General features: G+C 45.4%; 2 protein-coding genes across 3 annotated transcripts in view; both read right to left on the reverse strand.

Annotated features, from left to right (window-relative positions):
- Positions 1-2,298: 2,298 nt before the first annotated feature.
- On the reverse strand, positions 2,299-14,714 carry LOC129693446 (stonustoxin subunit alpha-like). 2 transcript variants are annotated; one of them, XM_055630261.1, is made up of 3 exons: positions 13,616-14,714; positions 7,097-7,222; positions 2,299-4,507 (listed from the first exon to the last, which is right to left on the reverse strand). In XM_055630261.1, exons 2-3 carry the CDS (start codon positions 7,182-7,184, stop codon positions 2,301-2,303), a joined length of 2,295 nt encoding a protein of 764 aa, XP_055486236.1. In that variant the 5' UTR covers positions 7,185-7,222; positions 13,616-14,714; the 3' UTR covers positions 2,299-2,300. The 2 variants fall into 2 exon arrangements, with proteins under 2 accessions (XP_055486236.1, XP_055486237.1); XM_055630262.1 differs by lacking the exon at positions 13,616-14,714 and having other exon boundaries at positions 7,097-7,966.
- The window catches only part of LOC129693447 (uncharacterized), a 31,678-nt gene continuing 19,724 nt past the window's right edge, over positions 9,106-21,059 (reverse strand). The window contains exon 5 of the mRNA XM_055630263.1: positions 9,106-9,398. Coding sequence (XP_055486238.1) covers positions 9,106-9,398 — 293 coding nt within the window. The remainder of the gene's footprint in view (positions 9,399-21,059) is intronic.

Here is a 21,059-nt window from a genome sequence, read left to right on the forward strand (position 1 = left end):
TCCTCGTCTACGTTCTAAATGGCTTACCCCTTATTCTTAAACTGTGGCCCCTTGTTCTGGACTCCCACAACACCAGGAACATGTTTCCTGCCTCTAGTGTGTCCAAACCCTTAACAATCTTATAAGTTTCAATGAGATACCCTCTCATCCTTCTAATCTCCAGAGTGTACAAGCCCAGCTGCTCCATTCTCTCAGCATATGACAGTCCCGCCATCCCAGGGAATTAACCTTGTAAACCTACGCTGCACCCCCTCAATAGCACGAATGAGTGACCAGGGAGAGACACAGATCTGGCAGAAAGCTTCCCCTCCACCGGCACCGGGTGTAAAATGTACCGTCTGACCTCACGGACAGAGGGTCGTTTGGGAAGAAGGTTAAGAACTGGTGCTGGGGATTGCTTGTCTCGTGAATAAATGGGCGCCGTGATGTAGGTGAGCTTTCCGTGCGGGAACATGGGCGTGGAACGGGAACGGATTGCGGATAGATTCTTCAGGCTCTACTGAAGTACTGACGTGGTACTTGGATGAGAAGCTACTCCAGGTAGCTCCTGGTAGTGGCAAACCACGGGCGAGGGGGTTGGCAGCTAGCGGGTGAGGGTGGGGCAGCATTGAGGAAGCAAGGTGTGGTGTGAAAGACTGTGGGAAGGTGAGGCAGGAGAAGGAGGGGGAATTAGAAAAATGGATTATTTCTGGGCTGAGTGAAGCATTTGCTCCCTCTATTGGGAACAGTTGGAATGGTTATCATCTACTTATTGAGAGTGAACCAATTTATTATATTAGAAACATTTGCAGCACGTTTCGCAACCATTGGACCTCCCTTTGACCTCCCTGGTAACAGATTCTCATTATTTGCTATCTTTTGTATTAACTCTGCCCGTTCCTTTACTTCTCTCATTGTCTGAATTCGCTCCTTGAACCCGGGCTTCGCCTCTATTTCCTCAGACTGAATCATGAGGTCAATGTAAGCTGGGGTGGATAATGGGTTTGGCCTCAGAGCTATTTCTTCAAGTCGTCTAATGCTGCCGGATATTTTTTCAATCAGCGCCAGAACTGTGTACTCCACCTCATCAATCTCCTGCTCAAGTGATTTCATAACATTCTGCTGGGTCATCCTCGCACCATAGGCCTTCTCGTACTTTTCTTTCAGCTCCCTGTATGTTCTCTTCTCCTTTTTTGTTACATAATCAAACTTGTACTTTTGGTTGAAGTGAACACTCCAGATGCACTTTTGTGGACAGACCGTACAGTTCCCTTGTTGGTCCATAGCTCTGCAACCACGTTTCTTATCATCGTTAGAATAAGGGCAGGGATAGAGGCAGGTAAATAAACATTTCTGACAGTTGAAGGCGTAATTGCCAGTCCGGCTAATATCCACCCTTGTAACTTCTGTAACTTCAAAATCATATTCAAAGTTTTTATTTGCATCCAGCTCGGCCTGGTGTTGATTCAGAGCTTGTTCCGTTTTCCTGAGTTCTTCCAGTTTGGCGAGAGCAACTCGGATCTGAATCTGCAATCCCTCCACTGCAACTTCCAGCTGCTTACGTTCCTTCAGAACCTCTCTGGTTAAACTCAAACTTTTGGTTTCCATTGTGTTCAGAGCTGTGAAGAATTTCTTCATACTGATTGCTCCCATCTTCCAAAACATTGCATGAAAGTTATCATCGTTCCCTCCCCCTATGCTGCTGTCATGGGATCTGCACTCGTTGCCAGAGTTTACAGAGGTCGGACGCTGGGCAAAAATTGCTGAATTGTTAAACTTGAAGTGTACTGGCAGACCCGTTTTGTCTTTGGGACACGGTACCTCAGCTAATTTCAGGATATCCAGGACGGGGGGAGACTCTCCGCCTGCGAACGTCACCATAATCTGAATGTTTTCTGCAATATCTTTGCCAAAAATAGCAAGAATCGAATCAAAGACATATTTCTGTGTGTGAGTGAGGCGACCCAGGGAGGCTTGTGCAACAAAACACACGGCGTCAATCTGATCAACACCCTGTGGAGAAGAGAAGAACTCACGGATTTGCTCAGTGATCTGTTGATCCCGGAAGATGCCCACGGTGTTACGGAATCCTGGCGTATCAATGATCGTCAGAGAGTAATCGATGTTAAATCCTACCTGATGGTGGAGCTGGTAGGCAGTGATGGAGGATGTCTGACTCTCAGCCTGGGATTTTCCTGTCTCTTCCGCTATTAACTTGTATCTGAAGTTGTCTCCCCATTCCACGCCCAAGATGTAGTTGATCATCCCATTGATGAGGGTTGTCTTTCCTGTGCCAGTTGCTCCCAGAACCATAATTGTCTTCATTTGTGTGCGTTTGTGTGTTTTCCGAAGGAGCATTTCACAAGCTGTTTGACTTTATCTGCTATCTCCTCCTGTAGTTTGAGCTTGTAAATGGAAGGGTTTCCTTTGGATATTAATTGTGTGTCTGTGCGATGTTTCCGGGCTATTGTGATTGGCGCGTTTCCTATTTTTATTGAAACCTCCTCACTTGCTTCACTAGACCCTGTTTCACCGCAGTCAGCAGACACTCGGACTCGGTAGACGGTCGTGTGTTTTAGTCCCTCTAAACAATAGTGACATTGTGTGTCTGTTGTCTTAACCTCCTCCCATAATCCACCTTTCATGTATAAATTATCTGACGGTTCTTCTCTATATTCAATTCTGTACCGAAATATATTAACATCAGCTCCAATCTGACCTGGTCTGTCCCAGTGCAGTGTTGGGCTGGATGAACAATCCTGGAAGACTGGTTTACCAGGTGGACTTGCTGGTCGGGTGATGCCCCTGTAGCTCTCACTAGCCTTGCTGACCCCTACCTTGGTCACTGCTCTGTATCGGAAGTGATACTCCTGGTGTGGCTGTAACCCAGGTATTGTGAAGGAGTGGCATTGATCAGGTGTATCCAGAATTGTCCATTCCGCCTGCTGGCTACCTCGGTACTCTACCTTGTAGCCCACAATTTCATCGGCACCAAATGTTGGTGGCTGTAACTGCAGAGTCACACTGTCATGTGTTGTTCTACTAGACGTAGGTATCTTGGGCTGTGATGGAGGAACAAAGCACCGATTCTCCAGACATCCTCCATCATACAGGTAAATTGACGCTCCTATGTTGCTGTCATCCCGCACAGATCCAACAGCAAATTTTATTTTCCTATCTGCTTCATTGGCGGTGGCAAAATCAAGGAATGATCCTGATAGCTCCCTCATCTTCCGGGATACAGATGGCAAGTTAAACGACGAGTTGTGTTGCCGTTGTCGTTGTGTACAGGCTCCATCAGCAGGAGGTTGTGTCTCCATTTTCTGAGCTGTGGGAGATTGGAGGTAGTTGTTTGCTTCTGACAGGTAGAGATCCTCATTATGTAATGTTGTAAATGTAAAGCATACCACGTAAACTGTTGCTAAATCCATCAACATGTCATCTAACTCACTCTCTGATTTCACAACTGGTATATCTTTCAATATTCTGAGGTAACGTCCCACAACCTTCATCTCCCGTGCCTTGTCATCCAGCCATGTGGTCAGTGCCTGGTGTTTGAATGGTGACTGCTCCCTGTTCTTCAGTATGTCCGCCAGTAACACTTCCTCCGCGCCGCCGCCCCGAATGGACGGTAAAACTTTACATAAAGTCCCCTGGAAAACTAATTTGTACTCCAGACACATCTTTTGGAATCGAAGTATAATATTTATAATCTCAGGAAACTGAACTGCGACACTGTCTTTCATCAGGTCATTGCACCTCATCACGGCCTCATTGAGCTGTTCTAGGACATCCTGGCAGCGACTGACCAGTCCCACGCTGATCTCCCTCACCAGCTGGGCAGCTTTTGAGTCGAGTTTATTGAGGGGATAGAGCCAGACTGTGATGGGCACTGAATGTTCTCCATCTGGACCCAGGAGGTGTGGAAGTGTTGCGTAGATATTGATGGCTTCTTTGAACGTGGTGGGATTGTTCTTCAATGAGAAATCCCCATGAAATTTGCAGCTAAATTCCTCGGCATGTGACTTTTGTTCTTCTGTCATTTCCAGGGAAGCTTCACCCTGAATCGCAATCTGAGGAAGAAGGTTAATCGTTGCCTCCATGTTGCCCTGAATATCCTGTATCTTCTCTGCTGATGAAGCCATTTGATCAAACACAAAGAAGGCCTGGGCCCCATACAGTACTGCTGTAATGACATGGGTGGCTGAGCCCTCATCAAACACACTCGGGTAGGTAATATTCTGTCTCCCTAAGTGACTCATCGTCAGTTGTTCAAACCTGGTTGTTGCTTTGTATTGAAGGGTAACTCGTGCTTGTTGCTTCGATTCCTTCGTGTTGCTGAGATATTTTGCCGACCCTTTCACCTCCACTAACCCACCCAGGATACTCGCCTTCAGTGATGCTGACACATTGAGGGCAGCGGATTTGCTTTCCATGGAGTCTGATGCAATGATGTGAAACTCAGTGCTGGGCTGGTCACGACGATCAAGGTTGCTCTGCAGCGTCTGTAAATCCCACAAGGTGACGCCTACAGAATAAAACAACAATCAAAACTAAAAATGAGGAAAATTGTGCAAATTAAACAAAGTGAGTAATGCTTATTCACTTTTATTCGCATTAGATAGATTCTCTGCATTAACCCCACTTTAACTTTTTGCCGCCATCTAATCTGATTTATTCCCCTTATCATTTCCATCCCCCGCACACTATCTCTGCGACTAAATAGCTTCCCCTCGTTCTTTGATGTGACGAGGATTTTCTGATCTGGCACGTTTCCGGATTGTCTTTTGTAAGATGCTGCCTGATCCACTGAGGCTGACACCTCATGTGTGATCTCTGTCTGTGACGCCGCTGCCTCCTCACTAATCTCCCAATGCCATCTCCGATACGTCAACAGGCCATTAGAGCCACCTACTTTAATTAGGAATGTTACAGAATTTTGAGATTTTATAAATCAAGCCTGTAATTTATCCCGTCCGATAAGGCATAAAAAGAACTTTAATTTGATACCTAATTCGCTTTCATATCTTCAGTATTTAAAAAGTTATGGTAATTTTCATACTCGGAAATTAGCATCTTGTTCCCTATTGCTTTTCCATTAACTTAACACAAAAGCTGTGATCGAGGACAGTAAATTGACATAAAAACCCATAACTTTCTTACAAAATAAGAGAACTGAATGACATTTTCAGTTACTATAGATTGACAGATTCGGAAACAAATATGATACATCTTACTTGGATGGCATGAAATTAAAGCATATAATTAGTTTGTTACCTAATTGTAGAAAATTACAAAATTGACCATTGTGACGGAAATTGTAATAAACGCACAAAATGCCTTGAAAATTAAAAAAATGTGATATTCTCAAGATCAGAACTTGAATATTATTGTAATGTTAAAACAAATAGTAAATACCCAACAAAAAAATCATATTCATCAGTGACATCTAATCAATCTTAATTCAATTACTAGATCTAAACATCTATCTCATTCTTAAGAAAAGACTAAAAATAATTTTAAATAGCAATTTTTTTTTAATAGACAAAAACACAAAATATATATGAGTTAGATGTGTTTATGACACGATGGTGCAAAGAAATGAATTTGGTTATCTTGACAGTGAATTGTGATAGACCGGTAGGTGGCCGATGCCATGATTTAAGCCCCGTGATATCGGCAGGCAAGACACGACCGATATCGGGGCCTAAGTAACATATTTTGAATCATCCGATTAAAATGAAACATCCCCCAAAAGCAAGGTTAAGATGTTAAATAAATGATATAAGTTTTGTTTTGGCCTGATGTGAAAGTCCTTGATGTTGATTTTTATCCGTGATGTTGAAGGCGTGAGAAGTCGCGTTTAACTTCAATCCAGCATGCAATCGACCAGCAACTTATTTAAAAAAAAGGGACCGGAAGGCAGATCTAATTTTCCTTATCAACTTGTAAGTCCGAGCTAATACCTCTCGGACAAGCAATACAAACTTGAATTGTAATCCCGCCCCCACCCCCACAGCCACCGGAATCGCACGCACAGGCTGTGGCAGATGTGGAGCGCCGCTGAAGGTAGGTTTTGTAACAACGCGACTGTTGTAACAACGGGTCTTCTCACAATAAAATGGCCCAGTTTTCACTGTCATGGGAACTGAATTACCCAGCAATAAGCTTCTCATTGGTGACTACGGCTAAGAGGGTTTAATGTCAGACCTCCCCTATTTGTTCTCACCCAATTATGGTATTTGGTTTAATGCCCAGTTCCCATCACCCACCCCCGCCCTCCTGTCATTCATTCAACCGAACATTCTTTGGGATCGTCATTAACCTTGTCTCCCAGTAACACTTTGTATCGACTTCCCCGCTTTGCTTTCCCAATTACTTTTTCAAGTTCACATCTCACTACCTAATGGACGCTCTGGAGGGAAATTCTCCGTCACTTCTGCTGAAGGTGTCAAATGCTATTACATGCTTTCCTATTTTCAATCTTCACTATTCCTTGATTTCCAACTATAGTCCCATTGGAAGGGTTCTATCTACCTCTCCACGTCATGGGAACAGTTTGTCCCTGAATGACTCCCACTGGGACTATAGTGCTAACCAGCCCAATGCCTCCCTACAGCTCAAGCCCTCGTGTCGTGGCAACGTCTGTGTCAATCTTCGCTGCCCTCTTTCCAACTTCATGCTACAATTCCTGTGGCACAGTGACCAACATTGAACACTGTATTCCAAATGTGGCCTCGGCAATATCTTGTATAACTGTAACACGATGCCCCAACATCTATAATCCTTACACTGACTGATGCAAGCCAATGTACCAAAAGCCTTTCAGGTATCTATGTACCTGTACTCCTGGATTCCTGTGCGCTACAACACTCCCAAAGGCCGTACCATTCACTGAGAAGTTCCTGATCAGGGTTGACTCCCAAAATGCAGCAACTCGCAATAATGTTGAAATGTTCCTTAACCGCAGTTCAGGGACTTAATTCACGAATCATCTTTGTCCCACCACAAAAATGCACCGAATCTAACAGAGTTGGAGTCACTAGAGTCAGATTGGTAACATAACCGTATGTCACCGCATTAAACATCACTGATTCGTCTGTTGACATTCCAGTACCTTGGATCAGAGTGTCTGAGCGGCAGTCGTACAGCATTCCTAACTGGAAAGGCCGGCCCAGAGCGGCCAATTGCAAGGTTTCACTCATCTCTGCACCGGGATTGGAGACACAGGAACGCCAGTGACCTGAAGAGAAAGGAAACAGAAGAGGAATGAAAATTAACAAGGTGAATCTAGTTGCACGTCCCGGTGATGCAATATCAGAGAGGGCTCAGAATCAGTGAAACTCAGATAATTTAGTACAGACACCCCTTTTAGTTAATTAAATCCCCTCTGTCTCCAAATCTTTGGTGAGGCCGCATTCGGAATATTATGTGCCGACTGGTCGTCCCATTACGGGAATGATGTGAATGCATTAGAGGGTAGAAAGGAGGTTTCCAGAATGATGCCTAGATCAGGGGGGTATTAGATACAGGGAGAGGTGGAACAGAGTAGGGTTGTTTTCTTTGGAACGTCGGAGGTTCCGGAGAGATCGGATCCATTGATAAAAATACATCTATAGATGCTCCTGAACACGTCATCAGTGATGTGACCTGGGGTCATTGGGTGTTTCGGGTCCTTCAGCATCAGACACCTTCACCCAGGCGACCCAGACATGGTTGATCAGACCACGACTTGTGCACAGGTGGCATTCGCTCTTCCCCATGAACCTTCTCTCCTGTCCAGAGCCATCTCGAAGTTTTCTCATCGGCCTCTGTGGTGTTCTTCCTGGCCCTTCTCCTCTCCTCTCCTTTAATGCCCAGTAGACTCAAGGCTTTGTAGAGCGATTGCCCTGCAAAACGTCTGCAGCCAACCTCGATGGCCATACACCTTGCCTTCCAGCCCTGTTTACGGCAGTCTATGACCAGCTCTTCATACTTGCCCATCTTCCTCTCGTGGGTCTCCTCCAGACGGCCCTCCCACGGCACTGTCAGTTCCAACAAGACGAGAATTTTCGTCGGCTCTGAGACCATGAGGAAGTTTTGCCTCAGGCTGGTCGTTGCAATCTGCTGTGGGAACTTTAGTTGTTTCACCAGGTTTACAGAAAGCTGCCAATCCTGCGCAGTCGCCAGGATTCCTGACTGCTGTGGTTCTTGGCAGCTGCACCCCGGCCTTCACGAAGGTAATCATCTGGTGGTGGGCCGTGCTCGTGTGCAACTGCTGATCCCCATGCCGATGGCTTCTGCAATGGGTTTAAGAACCTGGTGATGGCGCCAGGTGTACCGGCCCTGCCCAAGAGCCTTTGGGCAGCAGCTCAGGATGTTTCCCAACGTCCCCTTGCCTGAGCATTGCAGGCAAACTTGAGATTCCGCTTTGCCTCAGATGAAGATGCACCGCTGTTTGTTTTCTACATATTGTTTAACATTCTGAAGAATGGCAAATTATGTAAATAAAGTTAAATCACTCGTCCACCAATGTCTGCAAGTTTCAATCTCTTGTGACTCTACACCGCCGCAGCTCTGGGCTCCCAGATACATCAGCACAAGTAACTCAATGCCGACACTCCCAGCAACGTGTTGTGAAACAGAAAGCTTCCATCAGAAGCGATATGAGCAGTTACCAAAGCAGGGGTGTGTTCTATTTGTAAATGTATTTCGATAGCGAAAGCAACATGAAGCCACTGAAATATAATGCAATATGTATCCTCAGCCCTGCTATTCACAGCTGTAGAAAGCAACACAACTACAGTCCCTGCTTTATCAGGTTATGTGGAGATATGTGCAGCCAGTTATATTACAGCATTCTGTTCATGTTGTCACAACGCGGAGTTACTGCGCACTGAGTGGAGGGAACATGGTCAGTGCTGTGGTGGCGGCGAATCCCTGCATTCGGCAGTTAAATTCCAACATGCACAGAGCTGGATACACACGCGCATGACATAGATAGAACCGTAAAGGCACATAACACAAAGTGCAGAAGGAACAGGGAGCAGGACATGGACAGGTGACGTTCAGAGTTTCCCCAGGGACATTATTTACAAGAATCCCGCAGATTTCATTTTTTGTGTTTCCCGGGAACATGCATCTGATTCATTCACTGGTCGAGGAAGCGTCTGTCTGCAGCTGAAGGGGGGTTGCCGCATTGACGATGGGACGAACGGCCTCGCTGGGTGCATCCTCCTGCACTGTCAGCGCTGAAGTCAGACCCTGAATGTCACCGGAATGACAACAAGCCCCGCGCTGGGAGCTCTGGTTTGCCGATACGCCTTTAACAATTCCCAGAGACGACTTCAATGCCAGCGGTGATATCTGTATCACCTGCCGCGGGTTCCCTCCCGGAGACCGACTGGGATGCGGGTGGTATTCTATGAGTTTCAGTCTTACTGATTGGAGAAACCGGGGAACTGCTCACGTAGCATCAAGCCACAAAAGCGACAAACAATGGGCTGGATGGTTTGGAGTTTGTAAAATGTGTGCAGGATAGTTTTTTGCAGCAATACATAGAGGTACCTACTATTGGCAGTGCTGGACCTCCTGTTAGGAAATGAGACAGGACAGGTGGTGGAGGTATGTGTTGGGGAGCACTTCGGGTCCAGTGATCACAATACCATTTGTTTCAATATAATTATGGAGAGGGTCAGAACTGGACATAGTGTTGAGATTTTTGATTGGAGAAAGGCTAACTTTGAGGAGACGCGAAAGGATTTAAAAGGAGTGAATTGGGACATTTTGTTTTATGGGAAGGATATGGATGAGAAATTGAAGACATTTAATGGTGACATTTACAGTATCTTTATGCCTCTGATCGGTTGAAAGGAAATATTAAATATCGGAAAGAGCCATGGTTTTCAAGGGAAATTGGACACTTGGTTCGGAAAAAGAGAGAGTTCTACAACAATTATCGGCAACATGGAGTAAATGAGGTGCTTGAGGAGTATAAATAATGTAAAAAGAATCTTAAGAAAGAAATTAGAAAAGCTAAAAGAAGATATGAAGTTGCTTTGGCAAGTAAGGTGAAAGTAAATCCAAAGGGTTTCTACCGCTATATTAATAGCAAAAGGATAACGAGGGATAGAATTGGTCCATTAGAGAGTCATAGTGGACAGCTATCTGCAGAGCCAAAAGAGATGGGGGGGGGGGGGGGGGGGGGGGGGGGGGGGGGGGGGGGGGGGGGGGGGGGGGGGGGGGGGGGGGGTTGATCAATTTATTTTCTTCGGTATTCACCAAGGAGAAGGATATTGAATTATGTGAGGCAAGGGAAACAAGTAGAGTAGCTATGGAAAGTATGAGATTCAAGGAAGAGGAAGTACTGACACTTTTGAAAAATATAAAAGTGGATAAGTCTCCAGGTCCTGACAGGATATTCCCTAGGACATTGAAGGAAGTTAGTGTACATATAGCAGGAGCTGTGACATAAATATTTAAAATGTCATTAGAAACGGGAATAGTGCCAGAGGATTGGCGTACTGCGCATGTTGTTCCGCATGTTGTTCTGGATAAACAGGGTCTGATTAGGAACAGTCAACATGAATTTGTGCCTGGAAGGTCATGTTTGACTAATATTCTTGAATTTTTTGAAGAGGTTACTCGGGAAATTGATGAGGATAAAGCAGTGGATGTTGTCTATATGGACTTCAGTAAGGCCTTTGACAAGGTTCCTCGTGGAAGGTTGGTTAAGAAGGTTCAATTGTTGGGTATTAATGATAGAGTAGCAAGATGGATTCAACAGTGGCTGAATGGGAGATGCCAGAGTGTAATGATGGATGGTTGTTTGTCAGGATGGAGGCCGGTGACTAGTGGGGTGCCACAGGGATCTGTGTTGGGTCCACTATTGTTTGTCATGTACATCAATGATCTGGATGATGGTGTGGTAAATTGGATTAGTATATATGGAGATGATACTAAGATAGGTGGTGTTGTGGATACTGAAGTAGATTTTCAAAGACTACAGGGAGATTTAGGCCATTTGGAAGAGTGGACAAAGATGGCAGATGGAGTTTAATGCTGATAAATGTGAGGTGCTACATCTTGGTAGGACAAATCAAAATAGGACGTATATGGTAAATGGTAGTGAATTGAGGAATGCAGTTGAACAGAGGGATCTAGGAATAACTGCATAGTTCCCTGAAGGTGGAATCTCATGTAGATAGGGTGGTAAAGAAAGCTTTTGATGTGCTGGTCTTTATAAATCAGAGCATTGAGTATAGAAGTTGGGATATAATGTTCAAATTGTACAAGGCATTGGTGAGGCCAATTCTGGAGTATGGTGTACAATTTTGGTCGCCTAATTATAGGAAGGATGTCAACAAAATAGAGAGCGTACAGAGGAGATTTACTAGAATGTTGCCTGGGTTTCAGCAACTAAGTTACAGAGAAAGGTTGAACAAGTTAGGTCTTTATTCTTTGGAGCGCAGAAGGTTAAGGGGGGGACTTGAAGAAGGTCTTTAAAATGATGAGAGGGATAGACAGAGTTGCCGTGGACATGCGTTTCCCATTGAGAGTAGGGAAGATACAAACAAGAGTACATGACTTCAGAATTAAGGGACAGAAGTTTAGGGATAACATGAGGGGGAACTTCTTTACTCAGAGAGTGGTAGCTGTGTGGAATGAGCTTCCAGTGGAAGTGGTGGAGGCAGGTTCGATTTTATCATTAAAAAATAAATTGGATAGGTATATGGACGGGAAATGAATGGAGGGTTATGGTCTGAGTGCGAGTAGATGGGACTAGGGGAGAATAAGTGTTCGGCACGGACTAGAAGGGCCGAGATGGTCTCTTTCCGTGCTGTAATTATTATATGGTGATATGGTTATATGGTTATAAGGTCATCGGTGGTAGAAGCAGAATGAAGCCATTCGGCCGATCGCCTTCTCCGCCGTTCTATCATGGCTGATCTATCTCTCCCTGCTAACCCAATTCCCCTGATATCGGTACTAATTAAGAATGTATCTGTTTCTGTCTTTAAAATATACATGGACTTGGCCTCCACAACCTTCTGTGGCAAAGATTTCCACAGATTCACCACCCTCTGACTAAATACATTCTTAAGCTATGATTCTGAGGCTATAACCTCACGTCCTAGAATCTTCCACTAGTGGAAACATCCTCCCCACATTTTTCAGGTTCTTCCCTTTCTCACGTATGTGCTCACTGCGAATGGCTCGATTGTAATCAGGCATAGTTTTTCCGCTGACTGGACTGCACGCAATAACGATTTTTCACTCTCCCACGGTACACGTGATGATAAACAAAACTCAAGTTAACAGACCAGATTTGGGTTTCCTTGATTAAATATTATTTTTGAAATGAAGAAAAACTGTCGCCCACCAATGTCTACCAATTGTTTCTCTACTCCACCCACTGCTCTTGACTCTTGTGCACGTCTGAGATATCAGCATGTGTAAATCAACACCCACTCAGGAACCTGTTCTTAAACAGGAAATCTCCATCTGAAGCGACAAGAGTAGAGATCAGTTTATTCATAGATGTTATCCGGTAACTGAACCATCCTCATCACCAGCTGGAATGTGGTCCCGACCTACATCTCCCTCATTGGAGACATTTGAACTATCTTTAATCAGACTATTGGAATTTATCTTGCACTGAATACCTTTTATTCTGTATCTGTACACTGCAGACGGCTTGATTGAAATATAGTCTTCTCGTTGACGCTAGCACGCAATAAAAACGCTTTACACTGTACCTCTGTGTTTTTTGGATGGCGATAGCAATGTGACACGCTAGAGTTCCCGATGTTGGGCGAGTCCAGAACCAGGGGCCACAGTTTAAGATTAAGAGGTAAGCTAATTAGAACGGAGATGAGGAAAACGATTAAAGTGTACGAGTTAGAGAAGAAGGTCGGATGAATATCTGAAGAAGGGTTTCGACCCGAAACGTTGCCTATTTCCTTCCTCAATAGATGCGGCATTACCCGCTGAGTTTCTCCAGTATTTTAGTCTACCTTGAATGAATATCTTACTATTTTTCATCAACATTAAATAAAATATTTATGTTATAAAGATTTATCTTTCGAGAATCTCATGGAGAGATCACATGCATAATACGACATTCTCCTAAACCCATGTTCTCTCTTAATTGGCTAGAGGGAGTAATCACTTGAACGATATACAAATCTGCACCGACCTACCAACAACTAGAGAGCAGGCGTGAACTACTAACAACTAAATTGGAGACCCTTTTACTATCTGTGATCGGACATTACTATCCCCTTCATCGTGTATCTCTATGCAATGGATGTAGATGGTTCGGTTGTAATCATGTATTATCTTTCCGCTAATAGAATAGCTCGCGACAAATGTTTTTCACTGTAACCCTGAAAACATGACAATAAACTAAACTCAAATCAAATCAACACGCACACACAGTTGTGTCCACACTCCCACTATACTTCACATTGAATGATGAGCATTACGGAAAGCGCTGGATGGACACATTGGCTCAGGCAACATCTATGGAAGGAACTGGACAAACCATGTTCCCGGCCTCCCTCAATCGGCGTTCCTGCACCACTTGTTTATTGTACAACATTCCCGCATGTTTAGTTTCTTGTATCTCCCTGGTACACGGATCAGTTTCACTCACCGGTCGAGGAAGCGTTCGACTGCAGCACTAGTGGGATTGCAGTGATGACGATGGGCCGAATGGTCCGCTGGTAGCCCCCTCCTGAACTGTCAGCGCTGAAGTCAGATCTTGAATCTCACCGGACTGGCTATGCTGGGAGCTCAGTTTTGCCGATACGTCTTCAACAATTCTCAGAGACGACTCCAATGCCCGCGGGGATATCTGTACGGGAAGGATATTCGAAACCTGTTCATGTGCTGCTGAGGGTTGCTCAAAGGAAACTGGACTGGAATGCGGAAGGTATTCCATGAATTTCAGTCTTACTGACTGGAGAGACCGAGCAACTACTCACATAGCATCAAACCACAAATGCGACAAATATCATCTTAAAGCGATGCTCTCTCGTCTTTGACATTTCAAACCTAGGAGACAGTATGTCACCATCTACCCTGTCTGTTTCTCTCGTAACAACAAACGTGTCATTTTTATACCTCTGATATCTGCCTTTACCGGACATATGACGTGTAAATGATGCTTTACCACTGTTTTTTATGCTTCCGTGCTTTTATGAGTCTTGATCAGATCAACATGCATTGTATTGCTTTTCTTACTCATGTTCAGTGGGTGGGAAACTTTATTAACAGAAGTTTAAGCAGTCGTTCTGCAGAACGTGTTAAGTTCAGCAATAAGCATTTTGAACGTCGGTCAGTTTATTTTTCTGCTGTGCTTAAAAAGCAGTGTCGTGGCAAGTATTTTGGAGTTTGGACTGTAATGGCCACACGCCCACACGAAAGCTGAGCGAAAGTGTCTCACTTAGCAATTCCCTACTGAATGCAGTTTCGAGTTCAGTCTCTTGCCACTACTTTGCCCGTGAGCAGCATTTGACTTCACAAACTGTTAACGGGGGGCGGCAGGTACCAGAAGACCTTTCTGTGTGGGGGCCCTCAATGACACACTGGGTGTCTCCGGCGAGATGGCGGTTCTTTGCGATCACAAGACTGTCTCCTGAGCCGGATTTACCCACAAGCTACCAGGCTGAAGCTTAGGTCCTCAAAATCTAGAGGGCCTCCAGCCAAGGCAGGGCTGGAAATTAACTGTTGCCCGGGTGCCAATGGCAACCTAACGTCCCGCCGGGAAACCTAAAAGTCTTGACATTTTTTCCGGATGGCAACCACCCGGGACATCTGCCGTTCAACTCTGAGCCCCCCCCCCCCCCCCTCTCTCTATCTCTTTTTCTCCGTCGCCCACCAGAGAGGCAGAGAGAGGGGCAGAGGGGGAGAGAGAGGGGCAGAGGGGAAGCGAGAGGCGAAAACCCGAGGACCCGAGGATGGAGAGCTCGGACGCTCCAGTATGGAGCCCGACTCGCTCGTTATTTCGGCGCCTTTGGAATAAGCGGGGGAGGGGGAGGTGTCGGTGGGATGACGTCACTCGCAGCGAGGAACTCAGCGTCGAGCAAACCCACTGTGACGTCATCAGCGAGAGCAGCTCAGTTAGATTCAATGTTTTGTCATATTTTTAATCATTTTCAGTAATGTCGAGAAATAAAGCGACATTTTCAGCTTTTGGGATCGAAGGGCAAAATGTCAACTGGAATATGTAAATATTTTATCGTTACCGCGTAGATCGTTCGCGAAGATGCAAAAACGAATAAACACACACATACACATCCACAAACACACACATACAAGATCAGACGTTTAATAGTTACTAGACCAAGTGGGACCCATTAGGTCCCGTCAGCTCAACGCGCGTGGGGGGGGGGGGGGGGGGGGGGGGGGAGCGTGCATCGTTACACACTCGCTAACCACCCCCCCCCCTCCCCCACACACACACACACACTCACACACACACTCACACACGCTAACCACCTCTCAAACACACATACCGACCACCGCCCTTGGTATTATATTAATATTATCAATTCCCTCCATTGCCATTTCAGTTTCAAGCACAGGGCAGGCCAAACAACTCCTCTCTTTTTCATTTAGTTTCTTTTCCATTGCCATTTCAGCTTCAAGCATAAGGCAGGCCAAAAAACTCATCTCATTTTCATTTCATTTCCATTGCCATTTCAGAATCAAGCACAGGGCAGGCCAAACAACTCATTTTATTTTCATTAAGGGCTCACAAATCGTTTATTGCAAGTTCTAAAATCAATATACAGCGCAGACAGGAAGTGGTTAACATGAGACTTTTAGATATTTAGGTGTCCTTTCTCAAATTAGGAGACCGAAATTGTACGCTACACCCCAGGTGAGGTCTCGCCAAGGCCCAGTACAACTGCAGTAGGACCTCCTTCCTCCTAAACTCAAATTCTCTCGCATTGAAAGCCATCATGCCATTAGCTTTCATCGATGCCTGTTGTACCTGCATGCATACTTTCAGTGATCGATGTACAAGCACATCCTAGTCTTGTTGCACCTGCGCTTCTCCTAACCTGATAATAATCTGCCTTCCTTTTCTTGCAACCAAAGTGAATAACCTCACATTTATCCACATTATACTGCATCTGCCATGCTTCTGCCCAATCACTCAACCTATCCAAGTCATCCTGCAGCCTCATTTCATCCTCCTCGCAGCTCACACTGCCACCCAGCTTTGTGTCATCCGCAAACTCAGAGATGTTACATTTAATTCCCTCGTCTAAATCGTTAATATATTTTGTGAAAAACTGAGGTCCCAGCACAGCGACACCCCACTAGTCAATGCCTGCCATTCTGAAAATGACCCATTAATTCCTACTCTTTGTTTCCTGCCTGCCAACTAATTCTTTATCCATGTCAATACCCTATCCCCAATAACACGTGCTCTACGTTTGCACACTAATCTTTTGTGTGGGACCATGTCAAAGGCGTTTTGAAAGTCCAGATACACGACATCCACTGTCTCTCCCTTATCCATTCTACTTGTTACATCCTCAAAAAAATTCCAAAGGATTAGTCAAGCATGATTTCCCTTTCATAAATCCATGGTGACTTTGACCGATCCATCACTGCTTTCCGAATATTCTGCTGTAACATCTTTAATAATCAACTCCGCATCTTCCCCCCTAACGATGTAAGGCTAACTCGTCTATAATTCCCCGTTTTCTCTCTCCCTCCAAGATTTACATCCAAGATTTCTAGGGCAACCTCTTTGAGTGCTCTGGAATGCAGACCATCTGACCCTGTGGATTTATTTGCCTTCAGTCACATCAGTTTACGTATCACCATTTCCTGACTAATGTGGATTCCCTTTAGTTACTCCCTCCCACTAGATATTCGGTCCCCTCCTATTTCGGGGAGATTGCGTGTGTCATCCTTAGTAAAGACAGAACCAAAGTACTCGTTTAACTGTTCTGCCATTTCCTTGTTTCCCATTTTAAATTCACCCGTCTCTGACTGTAAGGGTGCAACATGCTACAGATCCTGTTCATGCGCTGTATGGTCCTATCGACAGCATAAGGGTGAAGTGTGGTAATCTCACTCAGACCAGGCACTGTCTTCTACTCAGAACCAGTTGAAGATAGATGATAATTTGCAGCCTCAGTGAAAATAATTACTATCTCCCCCTCCTTAAACAGTTGATGCGGGGGGGGGGGGGGGGGGGGGGGGGGGGGGGGGGGATTTTTGATTCAGAGGTGGAACATTTAGTTTGTGTCTTTATGATAACAGGAAGGTGCAAAGTGCTTCTCGGTGCGGGCAGACTGTGTTGTGATACAGGAAACGTGCAGCTAACCCAGGGCAAAGCTTGTTTCCGTAAACATCAATGCGGTGGGCAACTGACTGAGATGCATTGATGACATTACTGTGTGGGTAGGGGAATGGAGCTGGCGTTGCAGGGGAAATATGTTTTTCCCCTTTGCCAAGATCAGCTTGGCAGTGGGGGCAGACTGAGCCCTGGTGGTAATTAAAGGTGAATAATATGCTGCTCCATGCTGACCCACCTGTCCTGTATGTAATGGAAGGGCAGTGAGGAGAATGGGGTTTCACACATCAAGTGTAGATCGCGCAAAGCAGCAGCAGACAGACTGGTGGTTATTGGCACAGCACGTAGAACAGCCTCAAGAGTCTGCACGTCAAAAATAACCTTTCAGCTGCTTGATTCGGCTATTGAAGTTGTAGCGTCTGTTTTTATTTAGTCCGGTTTAAGATACAGCGTGGAAACAGGCCCTTTGGTCCACCGGGTCCGCACCGATCAGTTATCCTCGAAAATCAACACTATCTGACACAAACTAGGGACAATTTTAATTTTTATACCAAACCAATTTACCTACAAACCTGAAGATAGACACACAATGCTGGAATAACTCAGCGGGACAGGCAGCACCTCTGGATAGAAGGAATGGGTGATGTTTCGGGTCGTGTCTCTTCTTCAGACAGTCTCGACCCGTAAAGTGTATACATTCGGAATAAGCTAGCAGTTACAGTTCCTTCCTACACAACCTACACACCTGTACGTCTTTGAAGTGTGGGAGGAGACCAGAGATCTTAAAGAAAACCCATGCAAGTCAAGGGGAGAACGTACCAACTCCGGACAGTTAGCACCCGTAGTCAGGATCGAACCCGGGTCTCTGTTGCTGGAAGGCAGCAACTCCACCGTGGTGCAACGGTCCTGTTAGTCGTAACTATTCGCAAGAAGTCCATTGATATAATGGCGCCCGCCTCCCTCTTACTGGCAGCTGCTTGTTAGTTTGAATGAGACTAAAGAATGTAAAAGAGATGGAAGGACCTCCGTGAGAGGAATTAATCGGGTAAATACTCAGCCTTTTGCCCAGAGTAGGAGAATCAGTACCAGAGGACATAGGTTTAAGGTGAGGGGGGAAAGATTTAAGAAGGTACCAGAGGTGTAATATGTTTACACAAAGGGCGGTGGGTGTGTGGAACGAGCTGCTGGAGGAGGAGGTTGAGGTAGGTACAGTTGCAATGTTTGAGACACAATTAGACAGGTACATGGATAGGACAGGTTTAGAGGGATATGGACCAAACGCAGGCAGGTGGGACTAGTGTAGCTGGGACATGTTGGCCGGTGTGGGCAAGTTGGGCCAAAGTTCTGGTCCTCGATTCCCCAATTCTGGGCAAGGGATTCTGTGCATAAATAGGATGAGGACAAATAATTTATGTGAGATTTAGCTGGGCCGAAGGGCTTGTTTCCACACTGTATCACTCTATGACCTTGCTCATGTCTGCAGTTATAGTCAGAGTCATACAGCACGGAAACAGGCCCATCGGCCCAGCTTTCCCATGCCGGCTAAGGTGCGCCAGCAACTCTAGCACCAGCTGGCCATGTTTGGCCGAAGGGCCTGTTTCTATGTTGTAGTGCTCTATGAGTCTATGACAATGACTCTAGACATGAAGTGCTGGAGTAGCTCAGCGGGTCAGGCAGCATCTCTGGGGGGAAAGGATAGATGATGTTTTTGTGTCGGGACCGTTCTTCAGACTGAATGTAGGGTGGTGGAGACAAATCCGGGCTGGAAACAAATGATCTCAGGCAGGGTGGCACCCTAGTAGGCGCATTGGGTTGTTGTCTATCCATTCCCTCTAGCGATCCTCCCTGAATCGCAAGTTCCTCCAGCTCCGTGTTTTTCACAGCATGCAGAAAGATCTACACAATGTCCAGGCATGTACCGAGAAGTGGTCAGTAGCATTTGGACAGGTCAATGGCCATCTCCAAAGAAAGGGAATCCAACCACCATCCCCTGGCATTCAAAAACATTGCCACCATCATCAATACATTTGGGTCACTATTGGCCAGAGGCTGTAAATACCATAGTTACAAAGGACAGTTTTAGGTATCCTGCAATGAGTGACTACATCCCAACACCTCACATTTATCCACCTGCATGCTTACTTTCAGTGACTGATGTACAAGGACCCCCAGATCTCGCTGAACTTCCCCTTTTACCAACTTGACACCATTCAGATAATAATCTGCCTTCCTGTTTTTGTCACCAAAGTGGATAACTTCACATTTATCCACATTATACTGCATCTGCCATGCATCTGCCAACTCACCAAACCTGCCCAAGTAACCCTGCATCCTCATATCAATTTTCTTCACAGTTCACACTGCCACCCAGCTTTGTGTCATCTGCAAATTTGCTAATGTTGCTTTTAATCCCTTCATCTAAATCATTAATGTATATTGTAAATAGCTGTGGTCCCAGCACCGTGCCTTGCGGTACCCCTCTAGTCACTGCCTGCCGTTCTGAAAGGGACCCGTTAATCCTGATTCTATGTTTCCTGTCTGCCAACCAATTTTCTATCTATGTCAGCAGTCTACCTCCAATACCATGTGCTTTAATTTTGCCCAATAATCTCCTATGTGGGACCTTATCAAATGCTTCCTGAAATTCCAGGTACACTACATTCAATGGCTCTCCCTTGTCCATTTCCCTAGTTACATCCTCAACTAATTCCAGAAGATTAGTCAAGTACCCTTTTGAAAGCCTTGACCACATTAGTGCTCGTTATCCATCCCTTCACACTAATTCAATCTCATCCATTGCCTACAGGTGTTTTAGTTTTAGAGATACAACATGGAAACAGATTATTCAGCCCATTGAGTTCACAGACAGCGTTTATTGTAGTTCTATCATTCACACTGGGGGTAATTTACAGTGCTCATTGGACTGTGGAGGAAACTGGAGCACCAGGATAAAACACACGCGGTCATAGGGAGAATGTACAATCTCCGTACAGACAGCACCCATAGTCAGCATCGAACCCGGCCGCCTGGCGCTGTAAGGCAGCAACTCTACAACTGTGCTAGCGTGCTGCTCTGCACACTGGGGGAATATGTATGGAGGCTAATTAACCTACAGACCCGCACATCTTTGGGGTCGTATCTTTGTGGTCACTGGGGCACTGAAAGAACACCCACGCGTTCACAGAACGTACAACCTCCATCCAGACAGCACCCGAGGTCTGATGGAAAGCGGGTCTCCGGTGCTGTGAGGCAGCAACTCTACCGCTGCGCCACCGTGCACCACTCCTTGGGTTGTTAATCTTGCTCAGCTCATGTATCGTCCATCATGTATAGTCGTTCCACCACTGGATAGCGTGCAACGAAACAGCGTTTCACTGTACCTCGGTGCACATGACAAGAATAACTAAACTAAACTTATTTTATTTCAACATTAAACCAATGGGAATATCGACTGAGCAGGTTTAGAGCCTGAAAACTGCAACTACCAGGTTCAGGACCTGCTTCTTGGCTGCAGACATCAGGCTATTAAACAATACAACCACAAATAAGCTCTGTACTCCATAGACTATTATTGTTATTATTTCACTATTATTGTTTGTTTTTTATGTGTACGTATGCATATATATGTGTGTGTGTGTGTGTGTGTGTGTGTGTGTGTGTGTGTGTGTGTGTGTGTGTGTGTGTGTGTGTGTGTGTGTGTGTGTGTGTGTGTGTGTGTGTGTGTGTGTGTGTGTGTGTGTGTATATATATACATACACACACAAACACACACACATAC

The sequence above is a fragment of the Leucoraja erinacea genome, unplaced genomic scaffold (genome assembly GCF_028641065.1).
Source record: "Leucoraja erinacea ecotype New England unplaced genomic scaffold, Leri_hhj_1 Leri_296S, whole genome shotgun sequence".
NCBI lineage: Eukaryota > Metazoa > Chordata > Chondrichthyes > Rajiformes > Rajidae > Leucoraja > Leucoraja erinaceus.

What these genes read in the sequence shown, in the direction of transcription:
- LOC129693446 (XM_055630261.1), bottom strand. Translation starts at nt 7,184, where the DNA reads ATGAGTGAAACCTTGCAATTGGCCGCTCTGGGCCGGCCTTTCCAGTTA. An exon ending in CTCAGACACTCTGATCCAAG is followed by an intron (nt 4,508 to 7,096) that starts GTACTGGAATGT and finishes TTTATTCTGTAG; the next exon opens with GCGTCACCTTGTGGGATTTA.